The 18464-nt window shown below is 73.8% G+C and overlaps 1 protein-coding gene across 7 annotated transcripts in view; it reads left to right on the plus strand.

The window, feature by feature from the left end:
- Positions 1-18464, plus strand: part of RIPOR1 (RHO family interacting cell polarization regulator 1) — a 75748-nt gene that overhangs the window by 43459 nt on the left and 13825 nt on the right. For 6 of the 7 annotated variants that reach the window (XM_075940668.1, XM_075940662.1, XM_075940665.1 and 3 more), the window contains exons 2-5: positions 13036-13162; positions 14555-14707; positions 16184-16262; positions 16922-16945. In XM_075940668.1, coding sequence (XP_075796783.1) covers positions 13062-13162; positions 14555-14707; positions 16184-16262; positions 16922-16945 — 357 coding nt within the window. In that variant the 5' untranslated portion in view covers positions 13036-13061. Of the gene's footprint in view, positions 1-3902; positions 4848-13035; positions 13163-14554; positions 14708-16183; positions 16263-16921; positions 16946-18464 lie in introns of those variants that run through there. The other variant, XM_075940663.1, reaches the window with a different exon arrangement.

An 18464-nucleotide genomic window follows, 5' to 3' on the forward strand; every position in this document is an offset into this window, starting at 1 on the left:
GGGGGAGGCGCGGTGCCAGGGGGAGGCGCGGTGCCGGGGGGGGCGCTCTGGCTCGCGGCGGGCAGGGCACAGGGCCGGCTGGCGTCCCAGCGTGCGTGCGGCTGGCGCTGCCTCGCCCTGGGGAAACCCACCCTCTGCGCGATGCAAACAAACTGCATCGCCACGGCAACCGTGGGCATCCCAGTGCTGAGCAACCGAGCCGTTTCCGTGGCAATCTGGAAACCCCTCCCCCCCGCAGCAGGCCCCTCCCCTGCCCAGCTCGCCCCAGGGCAGCGTGGGGGGTTCTAGATCCCCCATGGCTGCCACCCCCACCCTGCCTGTGCCGGGCTTTAGGCCCTCGTCCCATGGCCGCCTGGGGGGCCGGGGGGCTGCGGCTGTCGACTCTTACGGACACTGGTGTGGAGGGGCGGGGGGCTGGAGCCCAGCCGTGGGGGTGGAGGGGCGGGAGCTGGAGCCCAGCCGTGGGGGTGGAGGGGCGGGGGCTGGAGCCCAGCCGTGGGGGTGGAGGGGCGGGAGCTGGAGCCCAGCCGTGGGGGTGGAGGGGCGGGGGGCTGGAGCCCAGCCGTGGGGGTGGAGGGGCGGGAGCTGGAGCCCAGCCGTGGGGGTGGAGGGGCGGGGGGCTGGAGCCCAGCCGTGGGGGTGGAGGGGCGGGGGGCTGGAGCCCAGCCGTGGGTGTGGAGGGGCGGGGGGCTGGAGCCCAGCCGTGGGGGTGGAGGGGCGGGAGCTGGAGCCCAGCCGTGGGGGTGGAGGGGCGGGAGCTGGAGCCCAGCCGTGGGGGTGGAGGGGCGGGGGGCTGGAGCCCAGCCGTGGGGGTGGAGGGGCGGGGGGCTGGAGCCCAGCCGTGGGGGTGGAGGGGCGGGAGCTGGAGCCCAGCCGTGGGGGTGGAGGGGCAGGGGCTGGAGCCCAGCCGTGGGGGTGGAGGGGCGGGGGGCTGGAGCCCAGCCGTGGGTGTGGAGGGGCGGGGGGCTGGAGCCCAGCCGTGGGGGTGGAGGGGCGGGAGCTGGAGCCCAGCCGTGGGGGTGGAGGGGCAGGGGCTGGAGCCCAGCTGTGGGGGTGGAGGGGCGGGGGGCTGGAGCCCAGCCGTGGGGGTGCTAGCAGCTGCAGCCTGGGCTCCCGGCCCCGCCGGCTGTGCCGAGCACCGAGGGCAGAGCTTCCCGGTCTGGTGTGGCCCTTGGCTCTGGTCTCTGGTGGCGTAAACAGGCACTTCCACCAATTCTTCAGCCTGGGCGCTCCTCCCCCTTCCTGCCAGCTCCCGGCCGTGCCCCGGCCCCCCGCCCTGCCGGCGGCCGCCTGCCCGCTCCTGCCAGCCCCGTCCGAACAGGCCCTCGGCCTCCGGTGCAGCGACTCGGCCGCTCGTGTCAGGGCTGTGGGTTTGCGAGCCCAGCTGGCGTGGCAGTGGCTGAGTCTGCCTTCCCCACCCCCAGCACCTGCACACGCCTGAGCCACTGGCTGGGGGGTTCTGGGGGCTCTGGGCTTTCCTGGGACAGATTCTGGGCTCTCCGGGGCAGTGGTTCTGGGCTCTCTGGGGGGCTCTGGGCTCTCCGGGGCAGTGGTTCTGGGCTCTCTGGGGGGTTCTGGGCTCTCCGGGGCAGTGGCTCTGGGCTCTCCGGGGCAGTGGTTCTGGGCTCTCTGGGGGGCTCTGGGCTCTCCGGGGCAGTGGTTCTGGGCTCTCTGGGGGGCTCTGGGCTCTCCGGGGCAGTGGTTCTGGGCTCTCTGGGGGGTTCTGGGCTCTCCGGGGCAGTGGCTCTGGGCTCTCCGGGGCAGTGGTTCTGGGCTCTCTGGGGGGCTCTGGGCTCTCCGGGGCAGTGGTTCTGGGCTCTCTGGGGGGTTCTGGGCTCTCCGGGGCAGTGGCTCTGGGCTCTCCGGGGCAGTGGTTCTGGGCTCTCCGGGGCAGTGGTTCTGGGCTCTCTGGGGCAGTGGTTCTGGGCTCTCTGGGGGCCTCTGGGCTCTCCGGGGCAGTGGTTCTGGGCTCTCTGGGGGGCTCTGGGCTCTCCGGGGCAGTGGTTCTGGGCTCTCCGGGGCAGTGGTTCTGGGCTCTCCGGGGCAGTGGTTCTGGGCTCTCTGGGGGGCTCTGGGCTCTCCGGGGCAGTGGTTCTGGGCTCTCCGGGGCAGTGGTTCTGGGCTCTCTGGGGGGTTCTGGGCTCTCCGGGGCAGTGGTTCTGGGCTCTCTGGGGCAGTGGTTCTGGGCTCTCTGGGGGCTCTGGGCTCTCTGGGGGCTCTGGGCTCTCCGGGGCAGTGGTTCTGGGCTCTCTGGGGGGTTCTGGGCTCTCCGGGGCAGTGGTTCTGGGCTCTCTGGGGGGCTCTGGGCTCTCCGGGGCAGTGGTTCTGGGCTCTCTGGGGGGCTCTGGGCTCTCCGGGGCAGTGGTTCTGGGCTCTCTGGGGGGTTCTGGGCTCTCCGGGGCAATGGTTCTGGGCTCTCTGGGGGGCTCTGGGCTCTCCGGGGCAGTGGTTCTGGGCTCTCCGGGGCAGTGGTTCTGGGCTCTCTGGGGGGCTCTGGGCTCTCCGGGGCAGTGGCTCTGGGCTCTCCGGGGCAGTGGCTCTGGGCTCTCTGGGGGGTTCTGGGCTCTCCGGGGCAGTGGTTCTGGGCTCTCTGGGGGGCTCTGGGCTCTCCGGGGCAGTGGCTCTGGGCTCTCCGGGGCAGTGGTTCTGGGCTCTCTGGGGGGTTCTGGGCTCTCCGGGGCAGTGGTTCTGGGCTCTCTGGGGGGCTCTGGGCTCTCCGGGGCAGTGGTTCTGGGCTCTCCGGGGCAGTGGTTCTGGGCTCTCTGGGGGGCTCTGGGCTCTCCGGGGCAGTGGCTCTGGGCTCTCCGGGGCAGTGGTTCTGGGCTCTCTGGGGGGTTCTGGGCTCTCCGGGGGGCTCTGGGCTCTCTGGGGCGGTTCTCGGCCGCCGAGGGGGGGGGCGCTCTGGACTCTCATGGGGCCCCTCTCCTTGCTGGAGAGCCACTGCGTACCCAGCCCCACACTTCCAGCCCCGAGAGGGGCGCTGCCTACAGAGCCCCCGCAGGCCTTGAGTCCACTCCGCGGCTGTAACGCTTTGACTCGGCGGCTTCTCCCCCCCGTCTGGTGCCCGGGGGCTCCCCTCCAGCAAGCTGGGGTTGGCTCTGTTGCTCCTCTGCCCTACGGGCAGTTCCTGGATCCTGCCCCCCCCCGGACCAAAGGGAGGGGGCAGCTTTGTGAGCGGCCCCAGCTGGCCTGGGCCGCGGGGAGGGAGGGTTTCGGGGCCCACGTGGAAGGGAGAGGGAGGGGTGCAGGAGAGGGACGATACAGACAGTGCCCGGGGGCGGGGCTGCCAGGGCGTTGCCCGCCGGACATGCGCCAGTGGCTGGCGCGCGGGGGAGCAGCCACGTGCCCCTTCCCCCGCCAGCCTGGCCAAGGAGCCGGTCGCACTGGCTGTCCCCGCGGGGCAGCGGCAGAGCAGGGAGGCAGAAGGCCTGTGTTCAGACGGGAAGCTGGGGGTGCGTGGGGCAGGCGGCTGAGCTCTGGCTGCCCCCAGCCCGGGGAGCGGAGAGCCGTCGCGCCGAGAAGGGCTGGCAGAGCGCGGGGCTGGGCAGAAACGCCAGTGCCGCCGCCGCGGGCTTGCGTGGGGGAACTGGAAACAGAAACCAGCCAAGACTGCCCCGGCGGGTTGCGGGCCCGCCCTGGGAGCCGGGAGTGCAGGGATGCAGCGTTCTTCCCGGCCGAGTCATCCCGGGAGCAGCAGGCGTCTGCACCGTGGCCCCCTGGCCCTGCACGCTGGGGGCTGTAAACCAGGAGCTGTTGCTGCAGGCAGGGGAGACGTGTCGGGGAGTTTAGTTCCTCCCCTCGGGGTCGTAGCATCTGCCACCTCTGCCCCCTGGCTCAGAGCACCCTGCTAGACTGGGCCCAGCCCCCACAGTAAGGCCGAAGGCGCTGGTGGAGAGTGCCCAAATCATTGGCCTTGTCGGGAAGGCTGTGCCTCAGTTTCCCCTGTTTGTGCCGTGAGCCCACTGCCAGCACGAGCCTGTAAGGTGCGCTGCAGGCTAATGGGTCCTAGCAGGCATTCGTTAGCACTGGCTGTGCAGGGTGGGACCTCAGTGGGGGGTGCCCGTCATACAGCCGTGTGTCTGCAGTGCGGGGCTGGGCAGACGGAGGAGTCCAGCTCGCGCACCCGAATGTCTGGTCACTGAACACCAGGCCCCACGGGGTTACCGCGTGGTCCAGCTGCAACCACCCGGGCTCTCTGCAGCCGGGGGTAGGGGAGTGATGTCCATCTTGCGGACAGGGAAACTGAGGCACTGGGCAAGGCCACCCAGCAGTCGGTCTCAGAGCAGGGGCCAGAGGCCAGCCCGGTGCCCTGACCTCCCCCGGAACTGACTGCAGCCCTCAGGAGGTGGGAACCTTTTCACAGCACCAGCCTGTGTGCCAGGCACCCTGGCCCTGCCCGGCTCGCCGCCCGCGCCTGAGCCAGCAGCGCCCTGGGGGCTGCCTCGGGCGTTGGCTGTCCCTGCCACGTCTGGGCGCAGGGCTCCGGTGGGCGGCGCCTCCATGCCCAGGATGCCTGGAGCAGCGGCCAGGGTGTGAGCAGGGCGCGGGGGAGGGTCCTGAGCTGGGCACGGCTGGGGGATGCCCCTCGGCTGCAAGCACCGGTGTCTGTTCTCTGACCGGTCGGCCTGGGGGCAGGGCCGGGGGTCGGACGCGGCTCCCTCCTGGCCCCGGCCCGGCGCCCCGAGCGGCTCCCCTCCCCCGGCTGTACCAGTTGCTGACTGGCTCTGCAATGTCAGGAATGCACCGGCGCGCACCTGGGCGTGTGTCCGGCCTGCCTGCAGCGCAGCACGGGGCTGCCACCCCTGGGTGCTCCCTGCGCAGACCGGCCTGGGGCGCTGCCTGGGAAGGTAGGTGGGAGCATGGGGCTGGAGCCCGGGTGACCCTCCGTGTGGGCCCCTCCTGCTTGTGGGCGTCCCTGGTGGGCCTGCCCATGCCCCCCGGCTTCCCGTCCGGGAGGCTCAGCGCAGTGTCTTGGCTCAGTGCGGCGGGGAGAGGGGGCTGGGGGCAGGTCAGAGAGGAGAACCCTGCCTGGGCGCAGCCGCCCCCTCCCCGCGCCCCAGGAAGACCTGGCCCCCCGCCTGCTCCCCGGGAGGCATGGAAAGTGGAGAGGGGGAGCGGGGCAGGTGCTGAGTCGTTCCCGTCTGCCCCCAGCTGGCAGCAAAGGGGGGAGGCTGCCGTCCCTCGGGCCCCTGGCGCTGGGTTCCCCCTGCCGTGCAGGCGCCGGGCTGTGAGCGGGCTGCCCCGGGCGAGAGGCGTCCGGCTGGCTCTGCGCGGTCTCCATGGCCAAGCGGGGACCGGCTCCAGGCCAGGTGCGCGGCGAGCTGCGGACAAGGTGCTTTGATCGGATGCTTGGGCCGCAGTACCTCCCAGCGAGACCTCGGGAGCCGCTGCCCCCACTGCCTACTGGAGGGAGCACGAGCTCTGGCAGGTCGGGGCTCAGGCCAGGCCTCGGTGGAGGGGGCGGGGTGTCTCTCTGGACACCGGGGTATGCCCAGCCCCAGCGAGCTGGCACCCTGCGGGCAGGGGGAGGGCAGAGCTGGGCGCCAGGGGTCGCACGATGGGGGTTTCTGGGTTGCCTGGGGAGTGTCTGGCTGGCCTGCCTGCCTGCCCGGCGCTCTGCAGAGCCGTAGCACAGACAGCCGCTGCCCCAGGCTCTGCCCGAGGGCGAGGGGCAGCTAGAGGGCAGAGGGGAACGGTGCCAGGCGATTGGTGTGAGGCAGCAGCCCTGGCCCAGGCAGCTGGCGCGTTGTGGAGTCCGGGAGAGGGGAGGGGAACCCCTGCCTGGCGCTCGAGTCGGGCTGATACAGTAGTGCCAGGATGGGCCCGGGGGCAGGGGCAGCAGCTACCTGGCAGAGCTGCTTTGGGGTCCTGGGACTCCAGCAGCGCCTCTGGCTGGCGCTCGCACGGCCGGGCAGAGCCCGCGGCGCCTCTGGCTGGCGCTCGCGCGGCTGGGCAGAGCCCGCGGCGCCTCTGGCTGGAGCTCGCGTGGCTGGGCAGTGCCCCCGGCGCCTCTGGGCTGGAGCTCGCACGGCCGGGCAGTGCCCGCGGCGCCTCTGGCTGAGCACTCGCACGGCCAGGCAGTGCCCCCGGCGCCTCTGGCTGGCACTCGCACGGCCGGGCAGTGCCCCCGGCGCCTCTGGCTGGCGCTCGCGCGGCCGGGCAGTGCCCGCGGCGCCTCTGGCTGGAGCTCGCGCGGCCGGGCAGTGCCCCCGGCGCCTCTGGCTGGCGCTCGCGCGGCCGGGCAGTGCCCGCGGCGCCTCTGGCTGGAGCTCGCGCGGCCGGGCAGTGCCCCCGGCGCCTCTGGCTGGAGCTCGCGCGGCCGGGCAGTGCCCCCGGCGCCTCTGGCTGGAGCTCGCGCGGCCGGGCAGTGCCCCCGGCGCCTCTGGCTGGAGCTCGCGCGGCCGGGCAGTGCCCCCGGCGCCTCTGGCTGGAGCTCACGCGGCTGGGCAGTGCCCGCGGCGCCTCTGGCTGGAGCTCACGCGGCCGGGCAGTGCCCGCGGCGCCTCTGGCTGGAGCTCGCGCGGCTGGGCAGAGCCCGCGGCGCCTCTGGCTGGAGCTCGCACGGCCGGGCAGTGCCCGCGGCGCCTCTGGCTGGAGCTCGCACGGCCGGGCAGTGCCCGCGGCGCCTCTGGCTGGCACTCGCACGGCCGGGCAGTGCCCGCGGCGCCTCTGGCTGGAGCTCGCGCGGCCGGGCAGTGCCCCCGGCGCCTCTGGCTGGAGCTCGCGCGGCTGGGCAGTGCCCCCGGCGCCTCTGGCTGGAGCTCGCGCGGCTGGGCAGTGCCCCCGGCGCCTCTGGCTGGAGCTCGCGCGGCTGGGCAGTGCCCCCGGCGCCTCTGGCTGGCGCTCGCACGGCCGGGCAGTGCCCGCGGCGCCTCTGGCTGGAGCTCGCACGGCCGGGCAGTGCCCGCGGCGCCTCTGGCTGGAGCTCGCACGGCTGGGCAGAGCCCGCGGCGCCTCTGGCTGGAGCTCGCACGGCTGGGCAGAGCCCGCGGCGCCTCTGGCTGGAGCTCGCGCGGGCCGGGCAGTGCCCGCGGCGCCTCTGGCTGGAGCTCGCGCGGACCGGGCAGTGCCCGCGGCGCCTCTGGCTGGAGCTCGCGCGGCCGGGCAGTGCCCGCGGCGCCTCTGGCTGGAGCTCGCGCGGCCGGGCAGTGCCCGCGGCGCCTCTGGCTGGCGCTCGCGTGGCTGGGCAGTGCCCGCGGCGCCTCTGGCTGGAGCTCGCGCGGCCGGGCAGTGCCCGCGGCGCCTCTGGCTGGAGCTCGCGCGGCTGGGCAGTGCCCGCGGCGCCTCTGGCTGGAGCTCGCGCGGCCGGGCAGTGCCCGCGGCGCCTCTGGGCTGGCGCTCGCACGGCCGGGCAGTGCCCGCGGCGCCTCTGGCTGGAGCTCGCACGGCCGGGCAGAGCCCGCGGCGCCTCTGGCTGGAGCTCGCACGGCTGGGCAGAGCCCGCGGCGCCTCTGGCTGGAGCTCGCACGGCTGGGCAGAGCCCGCGGCGCCTCTGGCTGGCGCTCGCGCGGCTGGGCAGTGCCCGCGGCGCCTCTGGCTGGAGCTCGCGCGGACTGGGCAGAGCCCCCGGCGCCTCTGGCTGGAGCTCGCGCGGCTGGGCAGTGCCCGCGGCGCCTCTGGCTGGAGCTCGCGCGGCTGGGCAGTGCCCGCAGCGCCTCTGGCTGGAGCTCGCGCGGCTGGGCAGTGCCCGCGGCGCCTCTGGCTGGCGCTCGCACGGCTGGGCAGAGCCCGCGGCGCCTCTGGCTGGCGCTCGCACGGCTGGGCAGTGCCCGCGGCGCCTCTGGCTGGAGCTCGCGCGGCTGGGCAGTGCCCGCGGCGCCTCTGGCTGGAGCTCGCGCGGCTGGGCAGTGCCCGCAGCGCCTCTGGCTGGAGCTCGCACGGCTGGGCAGTGCCCGCGGCGCCTCTGGCTGGAGCTCGCACGGCCGGGCAGTGCCCGCGGCGCCTCTGGCTGGAGCTCGCACGGCCGGGCAGTGCCCGCGGCGCCTCTGGCTGGAGCTCGCGCGGCTGGGCAGTGCCCGCAGCGCCTCTGGCTGGAGCTCGCACGGCTGGGCAGAGCCCGCGGCGCCTCTGGCTGGCGCTCGCACGGCTGGGCAGTGCCCGGCTGCAGGGGGCTTCGCTCCAGAGAGAGGGGCCGGCTGGGCCCACGGGCTCTGCAGGAGCAGCTGGCGGGTCTGTGCCCCAGCCCAGAGCCCTGCGCCCGCCCATGAGCAGATTAGAGGCCCCCGGCAGGTGAGCCGATTACAGCTCCTCTTAATGAGCTTAATTGGGCCCACAGCGTTGCCCGTGGCGACGGGCGGGGCTGGCATGGGCCAGGCTGCTGGGCTGGTTACTGGCCTGTCCTGCTCAGCACCCTCGGCGCTGCCGGGGTAAAGCTCCCTCCACGGTGCCGGGTGCTGTGGCAGGGCGTCTCCGGAGGGCTGGCCGGGGGGCCCAGCGCAGCAGCTCCCTGGGGACGTGGAGCCCCCCGGCCCAGCAGCCCTGTTGGGACGCGGTTGCTCCGGTGTGGCTCTGTGCTCCATGGCGGGAGCCTGAGCCCGGGTGGGAGCCCCCTGGCAGCAGAGGGCTGGCTGCCAAGGACCCGCCCCAGTGGCTGGGGGGCTGGGCGCCGTATCGTGCTCTGGGTCTCTTGCCACGGCCCGGGGGCGGTCGCGTGGGTCGCCCGCCGGCTGGCACTGCGCCCACACGCCCAGCTGCCCGCTCAGGCCGGAGAGGCGCGAATGAGGCTTAAGCCAATTAGGGAGCCCGGGAGGCTGGCCTGGCTCTGAGCGCCGCCCCCTCGGCGCGTTCCCGGCCCCATCTGTCGGCTGGCCGCAGCCGGGGGCGGCGCTGGGCAGGCAGGCGCCGGGAGGGGGAGCTGCCCCCGCCGGCCCTTTGCATGGGCGTCGGGGGCAGGTCGGACGCCTGCCTGCAGGGACTGCCGGCTCGGGGGCTCCGGGTGCAGCCACTGGGCTTCCTCCGTGTGGCTCCGACCCCATGTGGTAAGTGTGAGCCGGGACCCCTGGGCTGCCCCACGGACACGCCCTGCCTGGGGGAGGGGTCGTCAGGAGCCTTGTTCTCTGGCAGACACCAGTGCTCCCTGTGCCCCCCCCAGCCCCCTTACACGGGGGGGGGTTATAACCCATCCCCCACCTCCCCTCAGACACCCCAGTGCTCCCTGTGCCGCCCCAGCCCCCTCACACAGGGGAGAGGTTATAACCCATCCCCCACCTCCCCTCAGACACCCCAGTGCTCCCTGTGCCGCCCCCAGCCCCCTCACACAGGGGAGAGGTTATAACCCATCCCCCACCTCCCCTCAGACACCCCAGTGCTCCCTGTGCCGCCCCCAGCCCCCCTCACACAGGGGAGAGGTTATAACCCATCCCCCACCTCCCCTCAGACACCCCAGTGCTCCCTGTGCCCCCCCAGCCCCCTCACACGGGGGAGGTTATAACCCATCCCCCGCCTCCCCTCAGACACCCCAGTGCTCCCTGTGCCCCCCCAGCCCCCTCACACGGGGGAGGTTATAACCCCTCCCCCACCTCCCCTCAGACACCCCAGTGCTCCCTGTGCCCCCCCAGCCCCCTCACACGGGGGAGGTTATAACCCCTCCCCCACCTCCCCTCACACACCCCAGTGCTCCCTGTGCCCCCCCAGCCCCTCACACAGGGGAGAGGTTATAACCCATCCCCCGCCTCCCCTCAGACACCCCAGCGATCCCTGTGCCCCCCAAGCCCCCTCACACGGGGGAGGTTATAACCCATCCCCCACCTCCCCTCACACACCCCAGTGCTCCTGTGCCCCCCCAGCCCCCCTTACACAGGGGAGAGGTTATAACCCATCCCCCACCTCCCCTCAGACACCCCAGTGCTCCCTGTGCCCCCCTGCCCCCCTTACAGAGGGGAGAGGTTATAACCCATCCCCCACCTCCCCTCAGACACCCCAGTGCTCCCTGTGCCCCCCCAGCCCCCCTTACAGAGGGGAGAGGTTATAACCCGTCCCCCACCTCCCCTCAGACACCCCAGTGTTCCCTGTGCCCCCCCAGCCCCCCCTTACACAGGGGAGAGGTTATAACCCCTCCCCCACCTCCCCTCGCACACCCCAGTGCTCCCTGTGCCCCCCCAGCCCCCTTACACAGGGGAGAGGTTATAACCCATCCCCCACCTCCCCTCAGACACCCCAGTGCTCCCTGTGCCCCCCCCAGCCCCCTTACACAGGGGAGAGGTTATAACCCATCCCCCACCTCCCCTCGCACACCCCAGTGCTCCCTGTGCCCCCCCAGCCCCCTTACACAGGGGAGAGGTTATAACCCATCCCCCACCTCCCCTCAGACACCCCAGTGCTCCCTGTGCCCCCCCCAGCCCCCTTACACAGGGGAGAGGTTATAACCCATCCCCCACCTCCCCTCAGACACCCCAGTGCTCCCTGTGCCCCCCAGCCCCCTTACACAGGGGAGAGGTTCTAACCCATCCCCCCCTCCCCTCAGACACCCCAGTGCTCCCTGTGCCCCCCCAACCCCCTTACACAGGGGGGAGGTTATAACCCATCCCCCACCTCCCCTCGCACACCCCAGTGCTCCCTGTGCCCCCCAGCCCCCTCACACAGGGGAGAGGTTCTAACCCATCCCCCACCTCCCTCACACACCCCAGCGATCCCTGTGCCCCCCCAACCCCCTTACACAGGGGGGAGGTTATAACCCATCCCCCACCTCCCCTCGCACACCCCAGTGCTCCCTGTGCCCCCCCCAGCCCCCTCACACGGGGGAGAGGTTCTAACCCATCCCCCACCTCCCTCACACACCCCAGCGATCCCTGTGCCCCCCCAACCCCCTTACACAGGGGGGAGGTTATAACCCATCCCCCCCCTCCCCTCACACACCCCAGCGATCCCTGTGCCCCCCCAGCCCCTCCCCACACAGCGGCGAGGTTGTAACCCCTCCCCCCGCCCAGACACTGGTCCATGCGGAGCCCGTGTAAAAAGGAGATGAAGAGGCAGCAGCCCCGTGTGAGGGGCTGGGCTCCTGGTCCCAGCGTGAGCTGGAAGTGAGCCGGGCTCCTGACGCCCTCGCACTGTGGCGCCCCAGCGGGGACGACCCGGACCGGCGCCAGGGCAGCCAGGCTGCTAACAAACGCGCTGGGGGGGGCACGTCGTCCGTGCACTTCCCATGTCGGCTCCCCGGCTGGTCGACTCCACCGTCGCTTCTGCACTCTCGCCCCGCCTTGGGGGGCATGGGCACCGGCGGGGGATGGGCTGACTCTCGCCCCGCCTTGGGGGGCATGGGCACCGGCGGGGGATGGGCTGACTCTCGCCCCGCCTTGGGGGGCATGGGCACCGGCGGGGGATGGGCTGACTCTCGCCCCCGCCTTGGGGGGCATGGGCACCGGCGGGGGATGGGCTGACTCTCGCCCCGCCTTGGGGGGCATTGGCACCGGCGGGGGATGGGCTGACTCTCGCCCCGCCTTGGGGGGCATGGGCACCGGCGGGGGATGGGCTGACTCTCGCCCCCGCCTTGGGGGGCATGGGCACCGGCGGGGGATGGGCTGACTCTCGCCCCCGCCTTGGGGGGCATGGGCACTGGCGGGGGATGGGCTGACTCTCGCCCCCGCCTTGGGGGGCATGGGCACCGGCGGGGGATGGGCTGACTCTCGCCCCCGCCTTGGGGGGCATGGGCACCGGCGGGGGATGGGCTGACTCTCGCCCCCGCCTTGGGGGGCATGGGCACCGGCGGGGGATGGGCTGACTCTCGCCCCCGCCTTGGGGGGCATGGGCACCGGCGGGGGATGGGCTGACTCTCGCCCCCGCCTTGGGGGGCATGGGCACCGGCGGGGGATGGGCTGACTCTCGCCCCCGCCTTGGGGGGCATGGGCACCGGCGGGGGATGGGCTGACTCTCGCCCCCGCCTTGGGGGGCATGGGCACCGGCGGGGGATGGGCTGACTCTCGCCCCCGCCTTGGGGGGCATGGGCACCGGCGGGGGATGGGCTGACTCTCGCCCCCGCCTTGGGGGGCATGGGCACCGGCGGGGGATGGGCTGACTCTCGCCCCGCCTTGGGGGGCATGGGCACCGGCGGGGGATGGGCTGACTCTCGCCCCCGCCTTGGGGGGCATGGGCACCGGCGGGGGATGGGCTGACTCTCGCCCCCGCCTTGGGGGGCATGGGCACCGGCGGGGGATGGGCTGACTCTCGCCCCCGCCTTGGGGGGCATGGGCACCGGCGGGGGATGGGCTGACTCTCGCCCCCGCCTTGGGGGGCATGGGCACCGGCGGGGGATGGGCTGACTCTCGCCCCCGCCTTGGGGGGCATGGGCACTGGCGGGGGATGGGCTGACTCTCACCCCCGCCTTGGGGGGCATGGGCACCGGCGGGGGATGGGCTGACTCCTCCGCCTTGGGGGTCATGGGCACCGGCGGGGGATGGGCTGACTCCTCCGCCTTGGGGGGCATGGGCACCGGCGGGGGATGGGCTGACTCCTCCGCCTTGGGGGGCATGGGCACTGGCGGGGGATGGGCTGACTCCTCCGCCTTGGGGGGCATGGGCACCGGCGGGGGATGGGCTGACTCCTCCGCCTTGGGGGGCATGGGCACCGGCGGGGGATGGGCTGACTCTCACCCCCGCCTTGGGGGGCATGGGCACCGGCGGGGGATGGGCTGACTCCTCCACCTTGGGGGTCATGGGCACCGGCGGGGGATGGGCTGACTCCTCCGCCTTGGGGGGCATGGGCACCGGCGGGGGATGGGCTGACTCCTCCGCCTTGGGGGGCATGGGCACTGGCGGGGGATGGGCTGACTCCTCCGCCTTGGGGGGCATGGGCACCGGCGGGGGATGGGCTGACTCCTCCGCCTTGGGGGGCATGGGCACCGGCGGGGGATGGGCTGACTCCTCCGCCTTGGGGGGCATGGGCACTGGCGGGGGATGGGCTGACTCCTCCGCCTTGGGGGGCATGGGCGCCGCGGGGGATGGGTGCAAGGATGCCAGGACTAGCCAGTGGGGGTGGGAAGATGGTGGGGTCCCTGCTGTGGTCCGTGGCAGCTCCTCACCATGTCCTCTCCTCTGCCCGCAGGGAGGCCCTCCCGCTCGCACTCAGCCATGTCGCTCTCCGTGCGGCCCCAGCGGCGCGCCCTCGCCGCCAGGATCAATAGGAGCCAGTCCTTCGCCGGCATCAACTCCGCCCCGGACAAGGCCTTCAGGTGGGGGGGTCGGGGCATGGCACAGCGAGAGCGTGCAAGGAGCCCCCTGGGAGTGGGGCGGGCGGCTATTCCTGTGGGGCGGGGCCGTGGGGCAGGCGGTTGCTCCCGGGACGGGGCCGTAGGGCGGGCGGCTGTTCCCGTGGGGCGGGGCTGTGGGGCGGGCGGTTGCTCCGGGGGCGGGGCCGTGGGGCAGGCGGTTGCTCCCGTGGGGCGGGCGGTTGCTCCGGGGGCGGGGCCGTGGGGCGGGCAGCTGTTCCCGTGGGGCGGGGCCGTGGGGCGGGCGGTTGCTCCCGTGGGGCGGGGCTGTGGGGTGGGCAGCTGTTCCCGTGGGGCGGGGCCGTGGGGCGGGCGGCTGTTTCCGTGGGGCGGGGCCGTGGGGCGGGCAGTTGCTCCGGGGGCGGGGCCGTGGGGCGGGCGGTTGCTCCGGGGGCGGGGCCAGGTGGAACAAGCTGCCTGTTTAACCATCTCTGGAGCATCGGGCTGGGCAGCGAATCCTTCCCGGCCTCTGTCCCTGGCGCAGACCAAGATGCCGGACCCGCTTTGTGCCCGTGTCCAAAGTGGAGCTTGGCCCATGAGCAAGTCACCTGCCCGTGTCCTTTTGGGCTGGGGTGGGGAACCTCAGGCCCAGGAGCTGGGTGTGGTCTTCAGCTTGCCTGGATCTGGCCCCCAAGGCTCCGGGCCTCCCCAGCCCCCCCCATGGCCCTCCCACAGGGCTGTAGTACACAAAGTGTACTGGGCTGGGCCCCCCAGCTGCTGGTGTGTGAGGGGAATGTGGGGAGTGTCTGTCTCCTTGGGCGCTGCTGGTTGGGGTGGTCGAATCAGGCTGGGGGCGCAAATGGGCTGGGGGGCGCTGGCAGGTGTGGGCCGTGAATCAGGCCAGGGGGCGCTGGCGGCTGGGGGCGCGAATGGGCCAGGGGGCGCTGGCGGGCGGGGGGCACAAATCAGGCCAGGGGGTGCTGGCGGCTGGGGGCGCGAATCGGGCCGGGGGGCGCTGGCAGCGGGGGGCACAAATCAGGCCAGGGGGCGCTGGCGGGCGGGGGACACAAATCAGGCCGGGGGGCGCTGGCAGCGGGGGGCACAAATCAGGCCAGGGGGCGCTGGCGGCTGGGGGCGCGAATGGGCCGGGGGGCGCTGGCGGGCGGGGGGCACAAATCAGGCCAGGGGGTGCTGGCGGCTGGGGGCGCGAATCGGGCCGGGGGGCGCTGGCAGCGGGGGGCACAAATCAGGCCGGGGGGCGCTGGCGGCTGGGGGCGCGGATGGGCCGGGGGGCGCTGGCGGGCGGGGTTCTCCCCGTTCACCCCCCTCGGTGACTCCTGCAGCGCGGCCCCTCTGAACATAGAGCCGGGCCTTGTCTGCAGGCTCTCACCTGGTCTCCTCGGCTTCCTTCCCCAGGACCCTGCCTCCCTTCAGCACCCCCACGGTGCCCAGGAAGACCGGCTCCAGGGTCAGGAGGATGTTCTCCATGTCCCACAAGTCCCCGCCGCCCAAGGTGCCACAGCCCGACCGCCTGGACGAGGTGTACGAAGCGCTCAAGAAGGGCCTGACGTGAGTAACCCGGCTGCGCAGGGCGGGGAGCAGCCAGGACAGCACCGAGGGCCCAGGGGAGCCAGTGCCCCTGTCCGGGGCTGGGTGGCTGTGCGGGTGGGCTGCAGACCAGATCCGTTCTCTGAGGCCACAGGAGAGCCAAGAGCGGGCTCTGTGCCCAAGGCAGTTGGAGCTGGGGGGACCAGGTGCCAGCTCAGCTCCATGTGTCTCTGGGTTGGGCGGGTGCTAGCTGTCAGGTTGGGCAGGTACGTTGCGTGGCCGGCGCAGGGTTTGGGCGGGTGCCTGGCGTGGCTGGCACAGGGATTGGGCGGGTGCCTGGCATGGCTAGCGTGGGATAGGTCGGGTGCCTGCCGTGGCCGGCGCAGGGATTGGGCGGGTGCCTGGAGTGGCTAGTGTGGGATAGGTCGGGTGACTGCCGTGGCCGGCGCAGGGATTGGGCGGGTGCCTGGCATGGCTAGCGTGGGATAGGTCGGGTGCCTGCCGTGGCCGGCGCAGGGATTGGGCGGGTGCCTGGAGTGGCTAGCGTGGGATAGGTCGGGTGCCTGCCGTGGCCGGCGCAGGGATTGGGCGGGTGCCTGGAGTGGCTAGTGTGGGATAGGTCGGGTGCCTGCCGTGGCCGGCACAGGGATTGGGCGGGTGCCTGGAGTGGCTAGTGTGGGATAGGTCGGGTGACTGCCGTGGCCGGCGCAGGATTGGGCGGGTGCCTGGAGTGGCTAGCGTGGGATAGGTCGGGTGACTGCCGTGGCCGGCGCAGGGATTGGGCGGGTGCCTGGAGTGGCTAGCGTGGGATAGGTCGGGTGCCTGCCGTGGCCGGCGCAGGGATTGGGCGGGTGCCTGGAGTGGCTAGTGTGGGATAGGTCGGGTGCCTGCCGTGGCCGGCGCAGGGATTGGGCGGGTGCCTGGAGTGGCTAGCGTGGGATAGGTCGGGTGCCTGCCGTGGCCGGCGCAGGGATTGGGCGGGTGCCTGGAGTGGCTAGCGTGGGATAGGTCGGGTGCCTGCTGTGGCCGGCGCAGGGATTGGGCGGGTGCCTGGCATGGCTAGCGTGGGATAGGTCGGGTGCCTGCCGTGGCCGGCGCAGGGATTGGGCGGGTGCCTGGCGTGGCTAGTGTGGGATAGGTCGGGTGCCTGCCGTGTCCGGTGCACGGATTGGGCGGGTGCCTGGCGTGGCCGGCGCACGGATTGGGCGGGTGCCTGGCATGGCTAGCGTGGGATAGGTCGGGTGCCTGCCGTGGCCGGCGCAGGGATTGGGCGGGTGCCTGGAGTGGCTAGTGTGGGATAGGTCGGGTGCCTGCTGTGGCCGGCGCAGGGTTTGGGCGGGTGCCTGGCGTGGCTAGTGTGGGATAGGTCGGGTGCCTGCCGTGGCCGGCGCAGGGTTTGGGCGGGTGCCTGGCGTGGAGCTAAGCGGGCACTGGGCGCAGCCAGGAAGTTCTCTGTTCCCGTTGCTGCTGGGTGACACGCGGGCGCTCTTGCCGCAGGGGTTACCTGGAGGTGCACCAGCTGGAACTGCAGAAACTCAGCACCCTGATCCGCGAGTCCAAGAGGAATTCCCGCCTGGTGAGTGCGGGTCCCCGCGGCCCGGCCCGGCGCTGGCTTGGCCCCTGCCTGCTGGCCTGGCCAAGGAGCACATTGCAGCGCTGGCGGGCGGGCACTTCCGGGAGGGGGTGTGCCGAGCCCCGCAGCAGCCCGGGGTGCGTGTGCTCCCATGCCAGCCCCCTGCCCGGGTACGCTGGAAGCGAGTGCCCACGCCGTGCGCAGGCCCGTGGCAGTGCTGGCATCGCGGCGCAGGCCCGTGGCATCGTGGCGCAGGCCCGTGGCAGTGCTGGCATCGCGGCGCAGGCCCGTGGCAGTGCTGGCATCGCGGCGCAGGCCCGTGGCAGTGCTGGCATCGCGGCGCAGGCCCGTGGCAGTGCTGGCATCGCGGCGCAGGCCCGTGGCAGTGCTGGCATCGCGGCGCAGGCCCGTGGCATCGCGGCGCAGGCCCGTGGCAGTGCTGGCATCGCGGCGCAGGCCCGTGGCAGTGCTGGCATCGCGGCGCAGGCCCGTGGCAGTGCTGGCATCGCGGCGCAGGCCCGTGGCAATGCTGGCATCGCGGCGCAGGCCCGTGGCAGTGCTGGCATCGCGGCGCAGGCCCGTGGCAGTGCCTGTGCCAGCGCAGTGCGGGGGGCATGGAGCCCGTCTCCGAACTGGGTCTCACGCTGCTCCTTCTCTTCTAGGGCTTCCTCTATGACCTGGACAAGGTACGGGCCGCGCTCAGCAGGGCCGGGGAGGGCGGGCCCTTGGTGATCTCCCGGCACTGCTCTGTGTGGACCCCCAGAGCCCTGGCCTCACCCCCCCCCCCGAGCTGGGACCCCCAGAGCCCCGGCCTCACCCCCCCCCCGAGCTGGGACCCCCAGAGCCCCGGCCTCATCGCCCCCCCCCGAGCTGGGACCCCCAGAGCCCCGGCCTCATCGCCCCCCCCCCGAGCTGGGACCCCCAGAGCCTCGGCTTCATCGCCCCCCCCCCCCCGAGCTGGGACTCTCATCGCCCCCCCCCGAGCTGGGACCCCCAGAGCCCCAGCCTCATTGCCCCCCCCAAGCTGGGACCCCCAGAGCCCCGGCTTCATCACCCCCCCCCCCCCGAGCTGGGACCGTCATCGCCCCCCCCCGAGCTGGGACCCCCAGAGCTCCGGCCTCATTGCCCCCCCCCAGCTGGGACCCCCAGAGCCCCGGCCTCATCACCCCCCCCCCGAGCTGGGACCGTCATCGCCCCCCCCCCGAGCTGGGACCCCCAGAGCTCCGGCCTCATTGCCCCCCCCCAGCTGGGACCCCCAGAGCCCCGGCTTCATCACCCCCCCCCCGAGCTGGGACCGTCATCGCCCCCCCCCGAGCTGGGACCCCCAGAGCCCCGGCTTCATCACCCCCCCCCCCCGAGCTGGGACCGTCATCGCCCCCCCCCCGAGCTGGGACCCCCAGAGCCCCGGCCTCATCGCCCCCCCCCCGAGCTGGGACCCCCAGAGCCCTGGCCTCATCGCCCCCCCCCCCCCCCGAGCTGGGACCCCCAGAGCCCTGGCCTCATCGCGCCCCCCCCCGAGCTGGGACCCCCAGAGCCCCGGCCTCATCGCCCCTTCCCGAGCTGGGACCCCCAGAGCCCCGGCTTCATCGCCCCCCCCCGAGCTGGGACCCCCAGAGCCCTGGCCTCATCGCCCCCCCCCCCCCCGAGCTGGGACCCCCAGAGCCCTGGCCTCATCGCGCCCCCCCCCCGAGCTGGGACCCCCAGAGCCCCGGCCTCATCGCCCCTTCCCGAGCTGGGACCCCCAGAGCCCCGGCTTCATCGCCCCCCCCCCGAGCTGGGACCCCCAGAGCCCTGGCCTCATCGCCCCCCCCCCCCCCCGAGCTGGGACCCCCAGAGCCCTGGCCTCATCGCGCCCCCCCCCGAGCTGGGACCCCCAGAGCCCCGGCCTCATCGCCCCCCCCCGAGCTGGGACCCCCAGAGCCCTGGCCTCATCGCCCCCCCCCCCCCCCGAGCTGGGACCCCCAGAGCCCTGGCCTCATCGCGCCCCCCCCCCGAGCTGGGACCCCCAGAGCCCCGGCCTCATCGCCCCTTCCCGAGCTGGGACCCCCAGAGCCCCGGCTTCATCGCCCCCCCCCGAGCTGGGACCCCCAGAGCCCCGGCCTCATCGCCCCTTCCCGAGCTGGGACCCCCAGAGCCCCGGCTTCATCGCCCCCCCCCGAGCTGGGACCCCCAGAGCCCTGGCCTCATCGCCCCCCCCCCCCCCCG

Source organism: Pelodiscus sinensis, chromosome 12 (assembly GCF_049634645.1).
Source record: "Pelodiscus sinensis isolate JC-2024 chromosome 12, ASM4963464v1, whole genome shotgun sequence".
In the NCBI taxonomy this organism is placed as follows: Eukaryota; Metazoa; Chordata; order Testudines; family Trionychidae; genus Pelodiscus; species Pelodiscus sinensis.